Genomic DNA, 18,049 nt, shown 5'->3' with positions numbered 1-18,049 from the left:
ACTGCGACTCCGCCCTGATAAATGTAAGCAGTTGTGAGTCTCCTCGAGACTCTCAACGGGAGTCAGGGTGGACGAACAATCTATAGAACTGGATCGATTCTGTTATTTGGGCTGTATGCTGAAGAATGATGGTAGCTACGAGAGAGATATTCAGTGAAGATGCGCTAAAGCCAATTCGGCATTCAACTCATTGACCAAATGTCTGTGGTTGGCTCCGATCGCAAAAGAATTCAAACTGTGAGACTATCCATCCGCAATTCGCCCTATCATGCTGTACGGACCGTAGACTTGGGCAGCGCCGTCAACGGTGATAGTGAAGCTCGACTGCATGGAGAGGAAATTGTTTAGATGGATGTTAGCTACTTTTCGTCAATGGTGTGCCATAACGAAGAACTTTACTGAGAAGTGCATAGGGTGTACCTGATGTCAAATGGAAAACATAAAGATCTTCTACAGCCATCTAAATTATCCACAAAGAATCGTATCTGCTTCTTTGGTCTTATTATAAGAAGATCGTCTGATCGTCTTGTAAAAGTTGTCCTGAGGATACTCCCAGACTCAAACTGGAAAAGGTCTCCTGGTCGTAAAAGAAAGTTCTGGACGGAGGTGGTAAAGGAAGGTCTGACGGCACCAGGCTTTGACAGGCAGTTCAGTCGAGACGTAACGTTCCGCCATTTATGGAATCGCGACCGGAGGAATAAATTCTATGCCAACTCTATCTGAAGATTTAACAGGATGCGCTGGGATATGTTTGAGGACGACGCAGCCCGGCGAAGCGGATAGCCCCTTCACGCCGTGAAACCCCCCTGTCGATTAAGTCATAAGTCAAGAAAGTGATCATTCTACTTGAAGGAAAAGAATCGTTTTCAAAGTAACTACTGAAAATGTAATCAGTCTCCTTTAATGAATAAAAGTAGAAATATTTGATTATCAAAACTGAACGAAGATATGGCTAAACAGTTGAACCCACCTTATCCTTTTCAAGGCCGTTGAAATGTATTATGTCGTTCACACGTCGTGGTAGGCTTTTAACTACGTCGTATGCTTCCTTAAACAGATTATGAACAAAATGAAAATTTATAGCTCCGCTACAAATGTAAAAGCGTTACTACATATGCTGCAAAGTAGGCAACGAGAAGCTGATATGAACACGATTGTGGTGGCACAACTAAGTAATCCATAGTAATAGCTTACGACAACAAATTGGCAACTGCCTCCATCCTAGACTTATGAACTAGCCGAATAAAAATCGGATATTCGTTTAAATACGTCTCCGATATTCGTTCAAATATGTCTCTTTCGTACGAAAATTCGATGGTTCGAGTAGGTAATTCACAAGTTCCGATGCAGCTCAAATTTGTATGCTAAAACCGTCATTATGTCTTATTGTAGTTACAGACATTAGCTGCATTAGCATCTTCCGCCTTCGACGGTCAATGGTCAATGCATGCTCTTTTTCCTGTGTATTCTTGCAATCCTCAAAATGCTAGGAGCAAAACAGTTATTCAAACTTTTTGTCACGACGAGGTGTTACGAACTCGTTGCTTTTCTCGAAAATCTATTAATCGACAGTTCTCAAGTATTGAACCTATGATGGAATGACTTTCCAGAGAAAAACTACCATTCAATATTGAAAGAATATTCGAAAGTTTCAAAAAAAAAAAGTTGAATGTAAGACGTTAATTGCTGCCCTTCGAATACATTGTTTCACAAAGATTCAAGTAAATTGGTCTCTTGGATAATTTAGAAGCTGATTTTTTCCCAACACTTTACTAAAACGTTGTTTTTATTATATTATACATGAGTCCTGCATCCATAGCTTTTCATGGTTCAAAACGCGCTTTTCAGTGGTGGTAAAATTCATCTGTCACCAGTCTCTATCGATCTAAATGACGAGTGGAATTCGTAAACCGATTCATTCAACTCTACCTAGTACAAAATCACTTCTCCTTCATGCGACTACTTTCGCATGGTAGAATAGCAAACCCACACAGATCTTCTTTATTTCCAAGCAACTATTTGTGGGGAAGACATTACTAGAGTCTAGATTTTTCCAGTGCGTCTATATGCTAGTACAGTATCCTTTTTAGATTGATAAACAGTTTTTCGTTGTGCTGCAGTTCATTATTATATTCGTTTAAGAGACACGAAAGACATCAGATCATTCACTTGAAACCTTTGAGAAAAAAATCAGGTTTTATATTTCGTATATTGTCAATAGCAGCGTTATGCGTCTGTTCTCGTTGCATCGCATCACGTGTCCAGCCCACCAATTTTTACTTACTTTGGGCAGTATGGCAACATCTCAACTCCTATATGACTTTGGGCAGTATGGCAACATCTCAACTCCTATATGACTGACACACACAAGTCCCACATCGTTGACTGCATTTTCATATCGTTTGCGTAACAAAGTCTTGGCCCAGTTGAAGTAGGAACAAAGGTAGCGTTAAATTGGTGCGCAAGAGGTTTAGTGTTCTTTTTCTTCCCAATGATCGTTTAAACTCGTCAAGTGATTCACTTATTCCCCTTCAGCCTCGCTTTTCGTTTGTTTGTTGATGATGAGTAGAAGTGTTTCCTCCACAGAACCGTTCTCTGTACCAGTAGTTAGAACCACTCGGTTCACGATATGAACATTACAGCACAACCCCAGCAAAAGTTCCTATAAAGACATACCCGAATTTCCTCAACATTACTGCAGTGCTTCAATAGTTGTTCCATGAGAAGCTTGTATCTGAATGCCACAAAATTCTTCGTAGATCATTTTTACTTCGAAAAAAAAAGGACCTGGTACATCGCTGAACTGGTTTGATGCGCATAGAATGGAGAGAGTTGTTTTGCTCCAAACCATGCTTCTCTCTAACAGACTGAAAGAAAGAATAGGTAAAAGAAACTAATTCACAAGACCTGAAAATATCGTAACGAAATACTGACTTCGAAGAAAGCTACTGCTTCCGGTAAAGCAACAACATGGTTGTTCTGTTCCATGTTCACACAGTAATCTGTATAGAGTTCGTTCAGATAATCCACCCAAACCGTGAAGGAACAGCCGACCTCTTCAGGATCATCTTCATATTTCGCCAACTCATGTATGAATTTCCTGAAATAAATAGTAATTCCTCCATTAGGGTGTTCGAACAGTGGAGTTTAAGCTTAGAAAAATATACATTACACAACAGCATCAGGCACGAAACCTAACAAATCGCGATAAAAGACTTAAAGGCAGCATACCACGAATGGTGGTGCGGATTTCAGGTGGAGTATCCGTATACGGGGTCGTAGATTATGGAGACGGGGGTACTTCCGCTCACCTCTCCCTGCATCACTACAAACAGCCGCCTCCAGAATGCTGTTTTGTGCAACGCCATCTATTGCAACGCTCCACCCCTTGCACCGCTTCCGCTCTGCGATTCGTCGGAAATCAATTCGGACTGTTTCGATAGGCGGTAAGGGACGCTACGCGTGCAAGGGTGGAGCGCTGCAATAGAAGGCATCGTACAAAACAGCATTCAGGGGCCGGCTGCTTGCAGTGAAGGAGAGATGAGCGGAACCACCCCGGTCTCCATAATCTACGACCCCCTATAGGGATACTCCATCTGAAATCCGTAGCACCCCAGATTCCTGCTATGCTGCCTTTAAAGAAGAGCAGACACAAAAAATGTGGTACAATGATAAAATGTCACCGTTGCGACTGCGCAATCGGATGGTTTGACACCAGCTGAGGTAAACCAAGCCTTTTATCCCCTGTAGTGGTGAATGACTGTCACCATAAAGATTACATACACGTTCATCAAAATCTACAGTTTTAACCTGAAGTCTAACCGGATGACGCCAAACACTTCATTATTTACATAGGGATATATAGTAGGTAAGGTAAAGAAAAAAGACGTAAAGCACGTTCCAGCTGCGTAAGCTGTGCTCAAAGCGGTGAGGAGTAGCGGCTAGGATCTAAGGATATGATGCGAACAACATTTGGGCAGTGTTTCGCCGATGCCATTTTAGCACCGTCCCTTGCTACAACCGAAATTAGCTGCAGCCCACGGAGAGCGACCCCGCCCTGATAAATGCAGACAAATGCGGGTCTCCTCGAGACCCTCAACAGCAATCAGGGTGGACGAACAAACTATAGAACTTGTGGATGAATTCTGTCATTTGGGTTGCATGCTGAAAAGCGACGACAGCTACGAGAGAGACATTCAGCGAAGATGCGCTAAAGCCAATTCGGCATTCAAACTATTTTTCGCCAGTGGTGTGCCATAACGAAGAACTTTACTCGTGAGTGGATATGGTGTACCGGCTGATGACAAGTAGAAAACATCAAGATCTCCAAGACCCAAACTGAAGGAGCCCACAGGATGTAGAAGAAAGATCTGCACAGAAGTGGTGAAGGAGGACTTAATGAAACTTGGCATCGACAAGCAAATCAGGCGACATGTAAAGTTTCGCAGAACATGGAACAGCGACGGATGGGTAGATTCTGTGCGAGCCCTAGCGGAAGATCAAACAGGATGGCCTCAAATATGCTCAAGAACAACTCACCTCGGCGAAGATGCGGTTAAGCAGCGTTAGGCCTTATATACTACTATTTATTGGTAGTATATATAATATATATATATAGTACATATATACATATTACATATAATATGTATATATAAATATATAAATATATATACATATATACATACATACATACATATAGCAGCTGCAGCGCAGCCGGTAAGAGGTTCGCCGTAGCCGCTGGCTCGAAACCGCCGTGGTGCCAACCAAACCCTTCATCTCCCCATGGTTGGTACGTTCAAGCTCCCAAGGGGATTTATACGCCAGTGACTTTATCCTTTATAAGGATGAAGAGATAAATCAATCCGCTTAGGATGCGCCCCCCACGTTCACTTCAATTCAGAATCGTTTGAGGTTTACGAACGTGTAACTGCCCCATACAATGACTTGCGGTGGCTAGCCGGTGTGTCAACTTAGTGTTTTTATCTTCCCAGACAATTCTGGTACCAATTTATTTATTTTCCCCGGAAGGATGAAAGGCTTGGTGAGCACTAGGGAGATTCGAACCTCCGATCGATCGTGCAGGAAATGGAACCTCTAACCGCCACACTACACCCGTCCCTTTATCCTTTATATATGTATATATACTGTTATTAGTTGGTACCAGACTTGTCTTGAAGCATAAAAACTCTGACTTGATCGTCGGCTGGCCCCTGCAAGTCATTTTGTAGGTTGAGACGTGTCCCAAAACCTCAACGATTACGAACTACAGTAAAAAAAAGCATTGACGTATCCGAAGGGGATTGATACGCCAGTTGCTTTATATATACATATATTTATTTATTTATTTGTTTATCTATATTTATATATTTATATATATATTTATATATGTATACATGTATATATGTATATATACACATATATGTATATATACGTATATATAGTGATTTTCTGGAATGATAACATCAGCTGGTCATGATAAAAAGAGAATACAATAGCTGGATGGGCCGAATATAGGTCCACTAGTTCAGAAAAGGAGAACGTAGATATTGCAGAAAGAATTCAAGACTGAAATTTGTCTCTAACGAACAACTATAAATATAAATTGTAATATAATCTCGAACATAAATAATAATGCATAAATATAAATAATAATAAAACAATCATATTGATCACCAGTAGAAAAAATATAAAAATTAAAAATTAAAAAAAAAACAAAAAAGTTCTTCATTCTCAGAAAAAGGATGACGTTCTGATTGAGTGACAGTATCTTTATAAATTTTCAAAGAATTTGAAATAAATGGACACTTCGACCTCTATCCGGTGTAGCGAATACAAACTTAGCAAAGGTTTAAACTCACTCAGCATGGAATGCATAGAGTTTCTCGTAGTTGCCGAATATTGCTTGACGGCGATCTTTCAAGACGGAAGGAAGAGTTGAATTCGTTTCCGCAGCATCATACTCGGAAATGTACACCTAAAAAGGAAAATCTCAAAAACACTAATCCAGACATAGAATAAATAAATGAGTGAATGTTCCGAATAGGAACTTCTACAACAGGTGAAATAAGCATGGAACGTACCTGGATGCACTTCTTTAGATCCTCTATATAATCCCGCTCAGATTTAATAAGTTCGTGCATCGGCTCCCTAGAATGAGAAAGCTGAACATACAGAAAGCGCAATTGGTGTACTTCCCGCGTATGATTCTTCTGACGGCGTGTTTTTACGTGTCAGAACATGTATCCTATTAGAATATCTAGTTACACTAAACAAAAAATACAAAGCACAGGCATCAACGTCTGGGTTAGTCGAGCTCCGTGTGCATTCACAAGAAAACGTGTGCTTCGGTAGCCACGTTTTGGTATGATGATTCTAACCTGCTAATTGTGTCTACCGCCTTCTTCGATCGTATTCATCTTCAGCTCATTCAATGTTCAACGATGATATGACAACTCAAGGCTAGCGCACTGCTGTTGCCAAAAACAAAATATGTACTGGCGCCTGTGCACATTTGGCCCAGAAGCAAGGAATGGCGAGTTTAACTGCTACAGAGAACAATGCGGAATAATACACATCTTTGTTTCAGTTCCTTGACAGCTCACGCCGAAGCGAAAGACATTTTGTGAACCTTCCCAAAAATATGAGCCCACGTGCAGCACTATGCTGAACATATTAGGTAGTTGTTCTTAAATCGATAACACTTAAACGGGTAATTTCTATGGGAACTTACGACTACTAAAGAAAGATTCCTTCTACCGTATCGAACAGAAGCAAGGCAAATATATTACACAGAACTACGTCAAAGAAGCAGACGAGAAGTTTCTTATCCAACTTTTGCAAACATTGCATGTTGATATTCAGTCCGGACAGAAAATATAGTAGTGTAACAGTCTTCAGACAACAGCAACAAATGCAAATGATAACCAGTTACATGAACATACTTCATTTTTCTATTCTGCTCCCGTTTCATAGCGTTTACGTTCTCTTCAACACTTGCGTCAGATAATCGATCAAGAGAGAGATCATCTTTCTGCAAACAAATGAAAGAAGTAGAATGATTGCAGCGCTTTCAAATATGGAGATATATTGTCCTCCATATTGTCATCAAAAGGCACCCAATCTTGTTTGATGCAGTTGTTGAAACGAAAAGTTTTTTCTTGTCATCTTTTTTCAAGCCAGCATACCACGAAGCTGACCTGATATGGGTTCCCCAGAAGAAAGCCATAGATGAGGTTGTAGATTACAGGATGCAGGGTAGTTCCGCTCATCTCTCCCTGATCGGCGTAAAAACCGCTTTAGTTCCTACGAGGTCCGTTATAACGCTCCCCTATGTACGCGCTCCGGTTCCTTCAGCATCTTATTCATTAGTCTTACCTATGTATGCTGGTGAGTAGACCTCATCAATCTTCGACCGCTTGCACGTGGATGCGGCGCGTGCACAAGGATTGCACGTTTTACAAGGATTACCCTGAAATCGTCGTGAAAAACGGGGTCTTGCACGCTGCTTTTTTCTTTGTGACGATTGGGGAGAGATGAGCGGAAACACCCCGGATCCTGTAATCTAGTGAGGTGTTGTATTTTCGACGGAACTCACAGTAGATGGTTTTCCACCGCGAAGAATTGTTTCACACTCAGCAACCCGACGTGAGAACTTTTCGAAACGGAGGCGCACCTGAAAAATAGAACCTCTAGAGATCACAAAATTGAAGACCTTCAAGACCAACATCGTCCATGCACTCCGCGATGTCAGCAGCATGTTGTTTTGCTTCATTTCTGATGGGACCGGCCATACAAAGAAGCGTCTGAATTTTAGCTCTCTCTTCCTGAAAAAAGTTAAATTATGAGATATACGGCAATATGGAGCGCAGTACCTTAACCGCAAGTTTGAAAGTGTGGAAGTCTTCCATTATTGTCTGGTCAGCGACACCCTTGCTCATAAACTCGGCTAGGCGACGTTCTCCTTCTCCACAGAGCCAGTCCACAATGACATGGCGAGTCGCATCCATTAGTACGAACTGCTGGCATCTGGCAACACCTCATGTATCCTTTTATGTCATGTAACAAAAATCTGAGATGATGTTTAGATGTTCGATAGTTGTGTGATAGTTAAATACTGGATAATGTGATACCCAAAGAAGCAGAAGAAAACAGCAGAGAAGCATTGAAAGTCACACTACAGAATACTATTTCACAGCTATCTGGGAGGGAAATGCTGCCTGGGAGATCGAAGAAATCAAAACAATTTGCGGAGGTAACTATTTCAGTAAGCAACATGAAGCGCTCACCGGTCTAGCTGCTTCTTCTTTTTCGTCCATAACTCCAAAATCTTCGATTGCCGTTCACGTAAATCGGACTTCATGCGAATGATCCTCTCACTGTCAACCCTAACACAGAAACATTAGCAATTTTCATGCAAACTCAACAAAATCATAACAACCAACCTATTTTGGACACCTGAACCTGTGCTTGTCCTCTCTATGTACTTCAGAAACAACTCGCTTGTCTTCTGCGCATAAATGCACCCTTTCAGAAACCTGTCCTTGTAGTCCATATGCTTGCTTAGTAATTCTGATATGACATTGACTCTTTCTTGAGGAGTTTCTCCAACCCTTACAGCGCACCAATCGCGGTCTGGATTCTGTAATATGTGAAATTATAACACATGAAAATATACACCGTACAAGAAAAATTTCCAAACCTGGCTATAGTCCTTCTCCAGTTGGTCCAAAATCGGATATACTCCAGTGAGATAAGTCTTGTAGCATACTATAGCAGCCTGAGTAAATGATCTGTTAACGATTAGATGCCTCTTTACTTTGTAATAATAGGGGCATTCACAAGAATAGAGCGAATCTCGTGAGCTTTCCCATTCTACAATATCTGCTTGTATAAATGAGCAATGCCAAACAACTTCGCACTTTTACACAGTCAACAACAGCAACATGATTATTCCGTCATATTGCGACAACGACAAGATATATGAAACAAGTGTTGCCTTCTTAGGCGTAAGAAAGATCTCAACTTTATGACATCATCGGAATCCGACAATGTGGTATCTCCTACAGTCCGATGTTCAGTCAACTCTACTCCTTCGACGCACATTCTCACCTTCAAAAGTTTGTTCCGTTCTTCGGCAAGTCCACTAAGCCTTCTCCATCGCCCAGTAACCATTTCATTCAGCTCCACTACCGCAGCTCGATCCGTGCACCCCTCTCGGATAAGGTCATTAGAAAGTTCATAAAAAACGCGCACAGAATCCATGTTGTTCAACTAAACCAATTATTTTCCGTGCTTCCAAAAAAGCAATTTTTGAATATTCCAATTTTTAGATACCTCTATCCGTTTTATAAAAAGCTCATGAGCTTCTTGTGCTCTGAGAGCTTGTTCCAAATCGACAGGTACAGCGCTCATAGCCTGAAGTGCTCTCTCCTCGCGATCGAATACAGCGACTATTTCCCGAACAACATTTCGAATCTGAATTAAACAATTCAAGCAAAGGCTAGAAGAAATTCATAACCATAATAAATTACCCGTCCTAGCTTTCGAGAGCCTTCGATGCGGTAAGACGTCTCAGCAGCATACTATAAATAATGTTAACAATTTAAGCAAAAGACTCGACAACAATAATGAAATCAATGGAAGTCTATACCTGCATAACTTGATGCTCTGCAGCTTCAAGAATCCTGAGATTTTCCTTGATTAGATCGGTAACACTTTTTCCTTGCCTTGTTCGCAGATCAGAAAATCCATTTCCATGAATCGACTAAGAGAAAGCAAACTTCTTGAACTACTAATCTCATTATACATATTTAAATAGTAAATTTTGGTAACAAAATAAGCAAAAGTCTGACTTACCTGTAAAACCTCCTGAGCACATTTGCGGATATTTTTGACTGCCATCTTCACTTGAGCTGTGTTATCCTGATGAAAAGGAAGAACTTTCTCAGCGTTACCAGCAAAAGTGGATGATTCCAACATTCCACGCATGTCTTCTTCCCAACTCTGTGAATGAATACATATAAGAGTAGAACAAAGAAAATACGTCTTTTTTCCTCCTAGAAAAAAATAGTATGAAATATCAGTAGAATATTTTAACTCACGCGGATCTGCGACAAAACCTCACAATTGTCGCGAACAAATACAGCAAATCGAAGCCCGATTTGGAGCAAAATTCGCTGTGGATTCCAAAGAGTAGAAAGTTTGCTGTTCCTACTTTCTTTAAATAAAGATAAGTAGATGGATGTTAAGACAAAACGTAGACAAATACGCAAAACGACACACTTACCTATACTTCTGATTAAACGATTAATGCATGCTATGTTGCTTGTGTAATCAATTCCATTATGTTGGGAGTGAATTTCAAGTTCATGAACCAATTGTGTTCCCTCCCCAATAGTTGTTGCGTATGCCTAAAAATAACGCAGTAGACCATTTCGGTTACCCTTTTTGGTTTCGGAACAATTTTGTTGTGGATCAATTTCTGTCAATTATTATCAGCTGCTAACACAGAAAGCCACAGACCTCCTACACAAAATAGAAAAATTAGTCGCCAATCTACGGTGCGCACCCCCAGTTGCCAGATACGGAACTGAACGCGGACCGAAAGCGACCATGTGCTTACCCTGGTACCCAGACGATTCAGTAAACAGGCTCCTTGTCTTTCTGTGCCATGATTGACTCGTGCCGGTTATGTATCTTATACAGCCGGTCTATGTAAGCTAAGTAGCCGGCAATCTGTTAAATGGGAGGTCCAGACTGTCATCGCCGAACACGGTAATAGGAAAAAGTCTCCTAACAATGCCTGGCACGACAGTGATAATCCAGAAATAATTGGGTTTTGAATCGAGTTTTGTCCAGATATTATCTTCAGTAAGCCTAGAAATCTTATCAAATGAACTCTTTTTCTTTCAAAAGTTCGGAGGTACAGAAGGTCCTTCTGTCCGCAAATAAATAAGGCTACAAAAAAGTTTGGAACTCACAGAATAACAATAATCCTCACTCCCGTTACTTTTGGAAGATGGTATGTTCCATGTTCTCAACGAAAACATAGAAAAAAATAATTTGAAGCTATTAGATGCATCTTTCTCTCACATTTCACGACATGATCTCTCTTGGTTCTAATACGATTACAAATCTGAGATCGCCTCACATCACGAAATTACAGTAGATGTGTTTGGTTATCCAAAACAATTTAGTAATTCGTGAATTATACTTTACCCCTTAGTGATGCATACAATTAGCTGTAGGTAAGCATAGTTACCTATTTAGGTAGCAACGAAGATTAACCTCTTCAGGGTTCATACCACCGCTAGCTGTTGCGGGACCCTCTTTACACGCACCCTTCGAAATCGACTCTACTAACCTGAGCGGTCCCATCGCTCTCGTACAGCCATTGTTCTTTGCTACGCTCGCAAGACTCGACATCTGAGTCAACCACCCGTTCTGCATATTTCTTCTCCATTTCGTCGTACCAAGCCATGATTTCGTGATAATGTGTGTGGAAGAGCACAGACTGGTTAAGCAAATTAAACCTACAACACAAATTTTCAAACTACTAAACAATAGACCAATCAATAAAAAATAATAATAGTGGAATGAATGATAAAAAGCCAAGAACCTAAGACTAACCTGGCTTCGACACGATGAGTAAACTGTTGAATCCTCTGATCTAAGTCTCCAATCATAGTTCTCATTTTCTCAGCATCGCAAACTCCTAAAAAAAAAAACTTGAGCGAAATCTAAGTGCAGCGCAGGGTCAAGCGTTTGATGGCATTTCCAGTCGTCATAAATGGAGGGGGTTGCAAGGAGAAGGGGGTCGGATAACATGAAAACCAGGATAAAATATTAGTAGCATTAGGTAATTACACACATTATAAAATATTACAATAAATAATATTGGATGTTTACAATTACATACAAATTACAAAATGCTATATTTAGTTTCAGACGTAGGTCAGTATGGAAACCCCAACACTTTGTTTTGAAGATATATAATGTGTTGAAAATGTGACAATTTGACCATGCAGGTTCGACAAGGAGGCAAAATTTTGCAAAAGAGATAGAAACTTGAAACATCTCCTAAAAGGCAAAGAGATAAATTATAAGTAGTTTCCATCAGTTTAAAAGTGGATTTAATGGAAAAAAAGCAAAAAGCAAGGCGGCAAAGATGTCGGTAACTTCTGCGTCCCGTGACGGATAGCTTCTTGTGGAGGGGAATCATGGTAGCAAGTTTCAACGAGTCAAGTCATATATTATCATCTACCCTTATTGAACGGTGATCTTCGTCAGTTCATGAATCTCAGATGGAGGAATACACTTCAGCATTTCCGCGCCAATTCCGTCGTCTCCAGCAGACTTTCCATTCTTGGTCTTCTGGATGCAGACCTGACTGCTGACTCTGTCGGTGGTCCTTCACTGATCGCGGTATATGTTGATCGCTGGACGTGTACGAGTTCAATGACAGACGCTTCCGATTGTGGGGATTGAATGGTTCCCTCCAAATGGGGAGGGTTGCCTCCTCGGGAGCGACTCCGTTGGCAGTATTTATTGTGGATAGGCGAACACCTCATCTTGCGGCTGTACTACCTTAGCAAAGTATAGGCTTTTCTCGGGTTCTTGTCCTCCAACTCCTTTTCAAACTCCATAACTCTTGATATCGTGGATCTTGTCTCCGCAGATGAACTGAACAAGCGAGCTTTTTCCTCAGTCCTAAAACCCGGAGCGCTTTCTTCGCAGCGTCCTGAATGCATATAGTGATAGAGTCAGTGTCATCCACGTTCCTCTTGGTCCGTACTCCAAGGGGGTCCGTGCAGCGCCTCCGGCTATCGCATGTATGCACTTAGCTGCTTCTTACATAGACACCATGCGCTGATACTCGACATGCAGTTAGTTTTAGTGCGTTGTCGCTATTTCACTAACAATAATAATTTCAGTTATTATGCTGATCAATTGAAGGGCACGTGGACAAAATTTTAAGCGAGGAAATAATTTTAAAAAAAAGAAATAGAGTGTAGAAAATAAGACAGCTGAACTTGGCATGAAAAAAAAATTGATTAAACAAAAGACGACCAATAGATCTGCACGTTTGCGTTGTTCGTGTTGGACTTCGAACTATAACATTTACGTAACTCTGCGCAGAATTTTGAAGTTACTGCTATGATAAGTTAGCGATCAACTTTACTAAGAACAAAAACTAAAGGATTTTTCAATAACCTTAGGAAAGTAGTTGACCGTAAGCTATACACCATAGGTGTGATAGGGAGAAGCCGGACCCTCCTCAGGTGAAGGGGGTTCAGTTTATGGGGTGCAGCTCAAGTGAAGGGGATCCTTTCGCCATCCGTCCAAAAGTGAAGGGGGTAATTGTGTCAACCGTTTAAAAGTGAAGGACGTCCTTTCCCTAACCGTTCAAAAGTGAAGGGGGTCAGAGAACCGGCTCCGACTATCGCATCTATGCTATACACTGTCGGGTCTAAACCACCTGAAGCCTTGTGCGATTGCGTAATAACCTGCGCCTCGACGAGACCCTCACCCATATCTGCAGTCTGACTGGAGCTAACAAGGGTTCCATCTCGACCGCTACAGCCTACACAGTTGCACCAGACTCCAGGTCGCCTTAACCTAGCTATATCTATAGCAGAAATTTGAAAAGCTCAGTGGGTGAAATTGTGTAAAATAAATCAATCAAAAGATCACTGCCAAGTAGACTGAATAAGAAAAAATGTTAATTTAAAAATTTAAAAGTAGTAAGGCATGCAGGAATTGCTTTCCTTCTTTTCTCGAGTGTAGAAGATGAGAAAAGAAAGATGAGTAAAATCTAACCAAAAACGTGAAGCGAATGACTACCAAAGAACTTCACACTGACTTTCTTCGGCATTCTAACAGTCAGAAAAAAAGCTGTACTACCTGACTCTAATATAGCCTTGCTAGCCTCGAAAAGCTTATTTGCGTTAGAGTACGTGTTCTTTGCAATTTGACGGAAGTGGCTATGATTTCTTTGCAACGTCCGAGCTTGCTCAACAGTTTCACCTGCAACAGTGATTTTATGTACCTGCGATCAAAGTCACAAAAATGATTGTCCAAAGACACCATAAAAATTCCTCACCTATGCTGATGTTCTTTATAAGATACGGATCGCCATGCTGCTCAAGCCACTCAACAACAAGCTGAGTATCAGTGCGGAAAGCAATCAACGCCAACATTGAGTGAAGTCGAACCTTTAAAAGTTTTAAATATCGGAAACAAACTCGGACCGGGGACCAAATGCGCAGATTTCCTAGACTTCCCCTTTTTTATTATCGTAACACGTTACTTATTCAGGTACTTATATATTTAGCGGTTTTAAAAGATCATGCAACCTTCAGCATTGTTCCCATTGGTTTCTCTACAGCGGATCATCATCCAAGTATTCGTCAAGCTACATAGGTGATAAGGTTCCTATTGTATCCGGCGAGCTCCCAGCTTCTTAGTTAGCCACAATAAAGTGTATTAACAATCTTGGCTCTTCCTTCAATTTGATAATCGACAAGAACACTTGACTTTTTTTCAGTGTCGGCATGAAATGAACCACGATTTCAAATAAATTATGTTACGCAAGTTCTTTAGCAGAATAATGTTTTAGGGCGTTGAGCCGAAAATCGAAGATTCGGTGAATTCACAATCACGTCGATTTGTTCGTTGCCATTTCCAAGTCGACTCTTCTCTTTTTTGAAAACAGAAGACGCTTTGTTTTCATATGAAATTTGTGCAAAACAGATGTACAGAAAAGGAAGAATGTCCAAAGAATCCGGAAATTCCTAATTAATTCATATGAAGTTGAGAGATAGGAGCCCCAGAGCACCTAACGAATTTGTGAAACAGAACAGCAGTGACCAAGTCATACCGAAAATAAGGTGGAAATTAGGAAATGAAAATTTGATAAAAATTAATCGACCACCGTTACTCACCCTCCTTTCTTTCCACATACATAACAAATGTTTATGAGCTTTCGTGAGCTTTCCAAGTTGCTCCTTGGAGAAACAATCATCGACGTCCACTGATTTCAGTAACTGGGCCAACTGTGATCCTTGCGCGAAAGCCTGAATTTTTTCTCTCTTTTTCGAATTTTAAGAATTGGGGAAGGTAGAATATAGGTAAGATAGTTCACCTCAGCATATATTTCTTCAACACCCGCCCAAAACTTCTCGTGTTCTTGGATAGCTTCTTCGAGAATTTCTGCAGTCTTTCCATTCATAATGACAGGATCTACACCTGGACTTTCTATCCATGAAGAAAACTGGTTGAAGTACTAAATTGAAATGAGATGAACGAGATCGGTTCCTTATGATCAAACTAAACCGACCACTTTAGTTTCGACGAAAAAAGCGACTGCTGCATTTAATATGAGTTTCCTTTTCAGTAACTGCTCTTGAAAACGTGACCATTCTTCTTCCAATCGCAACTTTGTTCTTTCGAGCTATACGAAAAATGACTCACATGTATACACTTTGCAAGTATGTAAAAAAGGATGTTTACAACCCTCGGGTTGTCACATTATATAGTAAGGGTAATGTGCGCCAACAAAGCACTAATAAATATGTACTGAGTACAGCTGAAATTAGCTAGCTTAGTTAATTTCAGGTGTACTCAATACAAATGCAATCTAGTAGCTGCTTCGTTTTTTCACAACAAACTCTACTTTTTGTTTCGAGGAAAAAACATGGAAAAGGCAAGAAAAGCAAAGATCAAAAATTCTGTCACACACCTGACGAAAATACCGCCGTAAAAAAGTATAGTTGGGTCAAAACGACAGGAAGCACGGACAGTTGCGTAAGCGGCTGCCCTCGAAGCGGTGCGGCGGAGACAGCGGTAGGAATCGAGGTTGGACCATGGCGAACTGGAGAGATGGGTGGCGGTAGCGGGGATCCTTACACGATCCGAAAAGCTACGCTCCACCACGCCGCTTCTTCCCGCTTGCGCAACTGTCGGTACTGCTTGTCGTTTTGACCCTACCATACCGTAAGCAAGAATTAGGGATGTGGAATATTTAAAAAAAAAACGACGAAACATAGTAAAGAGAAACACGTATTATATATTCAACTTTACACATCTGCAAAGGAGCTAATGTGAAAAGATCATAAACAAAAGACAGAACATAGATTCTAGCATTCAAATCAATACAATTGCCAACCTTGTTACGTGTGGACTGACTGCCAACGGATCGCAAGCGAACTGCTATATTTGCTACTTGCACTATGTTCACCTCAGCATTCTGTAAGAATAAACGATATCACATAGTAAAAACAAAGTAAAATGGGATACAGCGTTTAATGGTACAGTGGGCAAACAACCACTCGAAACGAAGCAGGAATCTGCTCTGATTCTTCAAGGTGTATATCATTCTCATAAATCAAATCAAACAAGCATTGCTCCTTGTGTTTAGGGTTGAAAAAATTTGTGCTAGTGTAGGAGACTGTGTCGTAACGTTTGCAACCGTTAACATAGCATAACCAATGGAATCATGGAGTAAAGCTCAGTTTAGCCGTCAGCCCCTGATCTCAAGCATGTCCAACACCAGACACACAACAATCAGCGAAGAACTACCGACCGAGTCGGAAGTTCTGCTCCATGTCCAGAAAAAAGTAGAACGTCTGCAGAGACGATGAAATATGCTGAAATCTTTTCCTTCGAGATTCGTGAAAAGACGAAGACCATCCGTTCAACACGAACCGACGAAACTGTTTGACTAGTGGAGGCACGTTAATGTAATTCCCTTCCACAAGAAGTTATATGTAACGGGAGCCGAAAACTACGGAGAAATATTTTACATAACTAAGATAAATTCCATACCACTACAATCAAGTCACCAACTGCCTTAATGTTGCAAAAGGTGGGCTGAGGTTGGCTTCCGGACGCAAAATAGTTGGTAGGAAAATTGGCAATGTAAGAATGGAACACAATTCGAAACGCCTTTTTAACTGTGAACAGGTGTGAGAATTTATGCTTATTTTCAGGATGAGATTTGAAGAAGATTCGGGCACTGAAAGCGACAGTTTAGACAACTGGAAGTTAAGAACGCACTTGTAGGGAGAGAAACAACACAAACCACAGACAAAAATCACTCAACAACTCTTCTAGGAAAAAAGCTTACAGCGGCAGTTGACGAAAATTCCTCAAACTCGCGGAGCTTTTCCGAGGCTTCCAAATCGTTCGAACCGATGTCGCCCATACGACGCGCTAGGGATTCGCAGTGCTTTCGAGTCCAATCCAGCATCTGAAGTCAGAAATTGGCAGAAGAAAAGCAGAGCGGAAAGAAAACGTGAACACACTTCATCAGCATCATGCTCGAACAATTTCATTTGATAGCACCCTTCTAGTTCGACGCGCCGATTTTCCCACTGTTTGAAAACATCGTTTCTAAAAACAATGTATTGTAAACAAATTACACGTACACTAGGAACAAATATTACTTCAAGCTTCGCAATGATGTGAGAAGGTTGACCATATGTGGGATCGAAGAAACGAGATCAGGATTCGAAATCCCACACTGCGCCCGATTTATTCGCTCGCTAATCTGTACGATATAGGCATGAGAAGGACATATTAAATGAGAAGCAAAAAAACTGCGCAACTATCGCACTTACTCTGTCCGATTCGCTTTGCAAACGTTCAATCGGGACTGCAAAGATGGTTTTCTTTATTAAAGAATGCTGAGAAAGTGCTGTTTCCGCTGTGGCAACATCTACCGGAGACTGAGCTTCGGTCATAAATCTACGCTGACATTCCAAATTCCGCATTACTTCAGAGACTTGCCAAATCCAACGCTCTAGTTCCTGAACAATAAAGTCAAGTGGGTCATGGTGCACATTTTGAAAAAAAAACAGGTAGAAAAGCGATACAAAACGGTACCAATCGAGTATCAAGCCAGTCATCATGGTCGTAAGGAAAAGATCCTCCTAGATCTCGTATGAGTTGGTTAGAATCAACGAATTTGGCTAAGGCATCAATAGATATCATGTGAACCTTAATCATCACAGGGTAGAAGATGAATTGTACAAAGGAACCTTCCGAATCA

At 40.9% G+C, this 18,049-nt stretch overlaps 1 protein-coding gene across 3 annotated transcripts in view; it reads right to left on the bottom strand.

The window, feature by feature from the left end:
* Window positions 1–18,049, bottom strand: part of RB195_006949 (uncharacterized protein) — a gene marked incomplete at both ends in the record, with an annotated part of 83,959 nt that overhangs the window by 65,234 nt on the left and 676 nt on the right. For all 3 annotated transcript variants that reach the window (XM_064180319.1, XM_064180320.1, XM_013450687.2), the window contains 33 exons: window positions 971–1,048; window positions 2,677–2,734; window positions 2,788–2,867; window positions 2,935–3,100; window positions 5,859–5,974; window positions 6,081–6,147; window positions 6,942–7,030; window positions 7,595–7,672; window positions 7,725–7,823; window positions 7,872–8,025; window positions 8,286–8,384; window positions 8,442–8,638; window positions 8,699–8,776; window positions 9,109–9,270; window positions 9,334–9,474; window positions 9,531–9,581; window positions 9,650–9,763; window positions 9,856–10,002; window positions 10,101–10,216; window positions 10,286–10,409; window positions 11,363–11,531; window positions 11,629–11,713; window positions 13,903–14,025; window positions 14,102–14,213; window positions 14,943–15,074; window positions 15,143–15,283; window positions 15,338–15,451; window positions 16,166–16,246; window positions 17,126–17,248; window positions 17,304–17,391; window positions 17,445–17,548; window positions 17,619–17,807; window positions 17,884–17,997. In XM_064180319.1, coding sequence (XP_064037198.1) covers window positions 971–1,048; window positions 2,677–2,734; window positions 2,788–2,867; window positions 2,935–3,100; window positions 5,859–5,974; window positions 6,081–6,147; window positions 6,942–7,030; window positions 7,595–7,672; window positions 7,725–7,823; window positions 7,872–8,025; window positions 8,286–8,384; window positions 8,442–8,638; window positions 8,699–8,776; window positions 9,109–9,270; window positions 9,334–9,474; window positions 9,531–9,581; window positions 9,650–9,763; window positions 9,856–10,002; window positions 10,101–10,216; window positions 10,286–10,409; window positions 11,363–11,531; window positions 11,629–11,713; window positions 13,903–14,025; window positions 14,102–14,213; window positions 14,943–15,074; window positions 15,143–15,283; window positions 15,338–15,451; window positions 16,166–16,246; window positions 17,126–17,248; window positions 17,304–17,391; window positions 17,445–17,548; window positions 17,619–17,807; window positions 17,884–17,997 — 3,789 coding nt within the window. The remainder of the gene's footprint in view (window positions 1–970; window positions 1,049–2,676; window positions 2,735–2,787; window positions 2,868–2,934; window positions 3,101–5,858; window positions 5,975–6,080; window positions 6,148–6,941; window positions 7,031–7,594; window positions 7,673–7,724; window positions 7,824–7,871; window positions 8,026–8,285; window positions 8,385–8,441; window positions 8,639–8,698; window positions 8,777–9,108; window positions 9,271–9,333; window positions 9,475–9,530; window positions 9,582–9,649; window positions 9,764–9,855; window positions 10,003–10,100; window positions 10,217–10,285; window positions 10,410–11,362; window positions 11,532–11,628; window positions 11,714–13,902; window positions 14,026–14,101; window positions 14,214–14,942; window positions 15,075–15,142; window positions 15,284–15,337; window positions 15,452–16,165; window positions 16,247–17,125; window positions 17,249–17,303; window positions 17,392–17,444; window positions 17,549–17,618; window positions 17,808–17,883; window positions 17,998–18,049) is intronic.

Source organism: Necator americanus, chromosome I (genome assembly GCF_031761385.1).
Source record: "Necator americanus strain Aroian chromosome I, whole genome shotgun sequence".
In the NCBI taxonomy this organism is placed as follows: Eukaryota; Metazoa; Nematoda; class Chromadorea; order Rhabditida; family Ancylostomatidae; genus Necator; species Necator americanus.
Note: the sequence above shows the minus strand (reverse complement) of the source record. Positions and strands in the feature narration are given on the sequence as shown.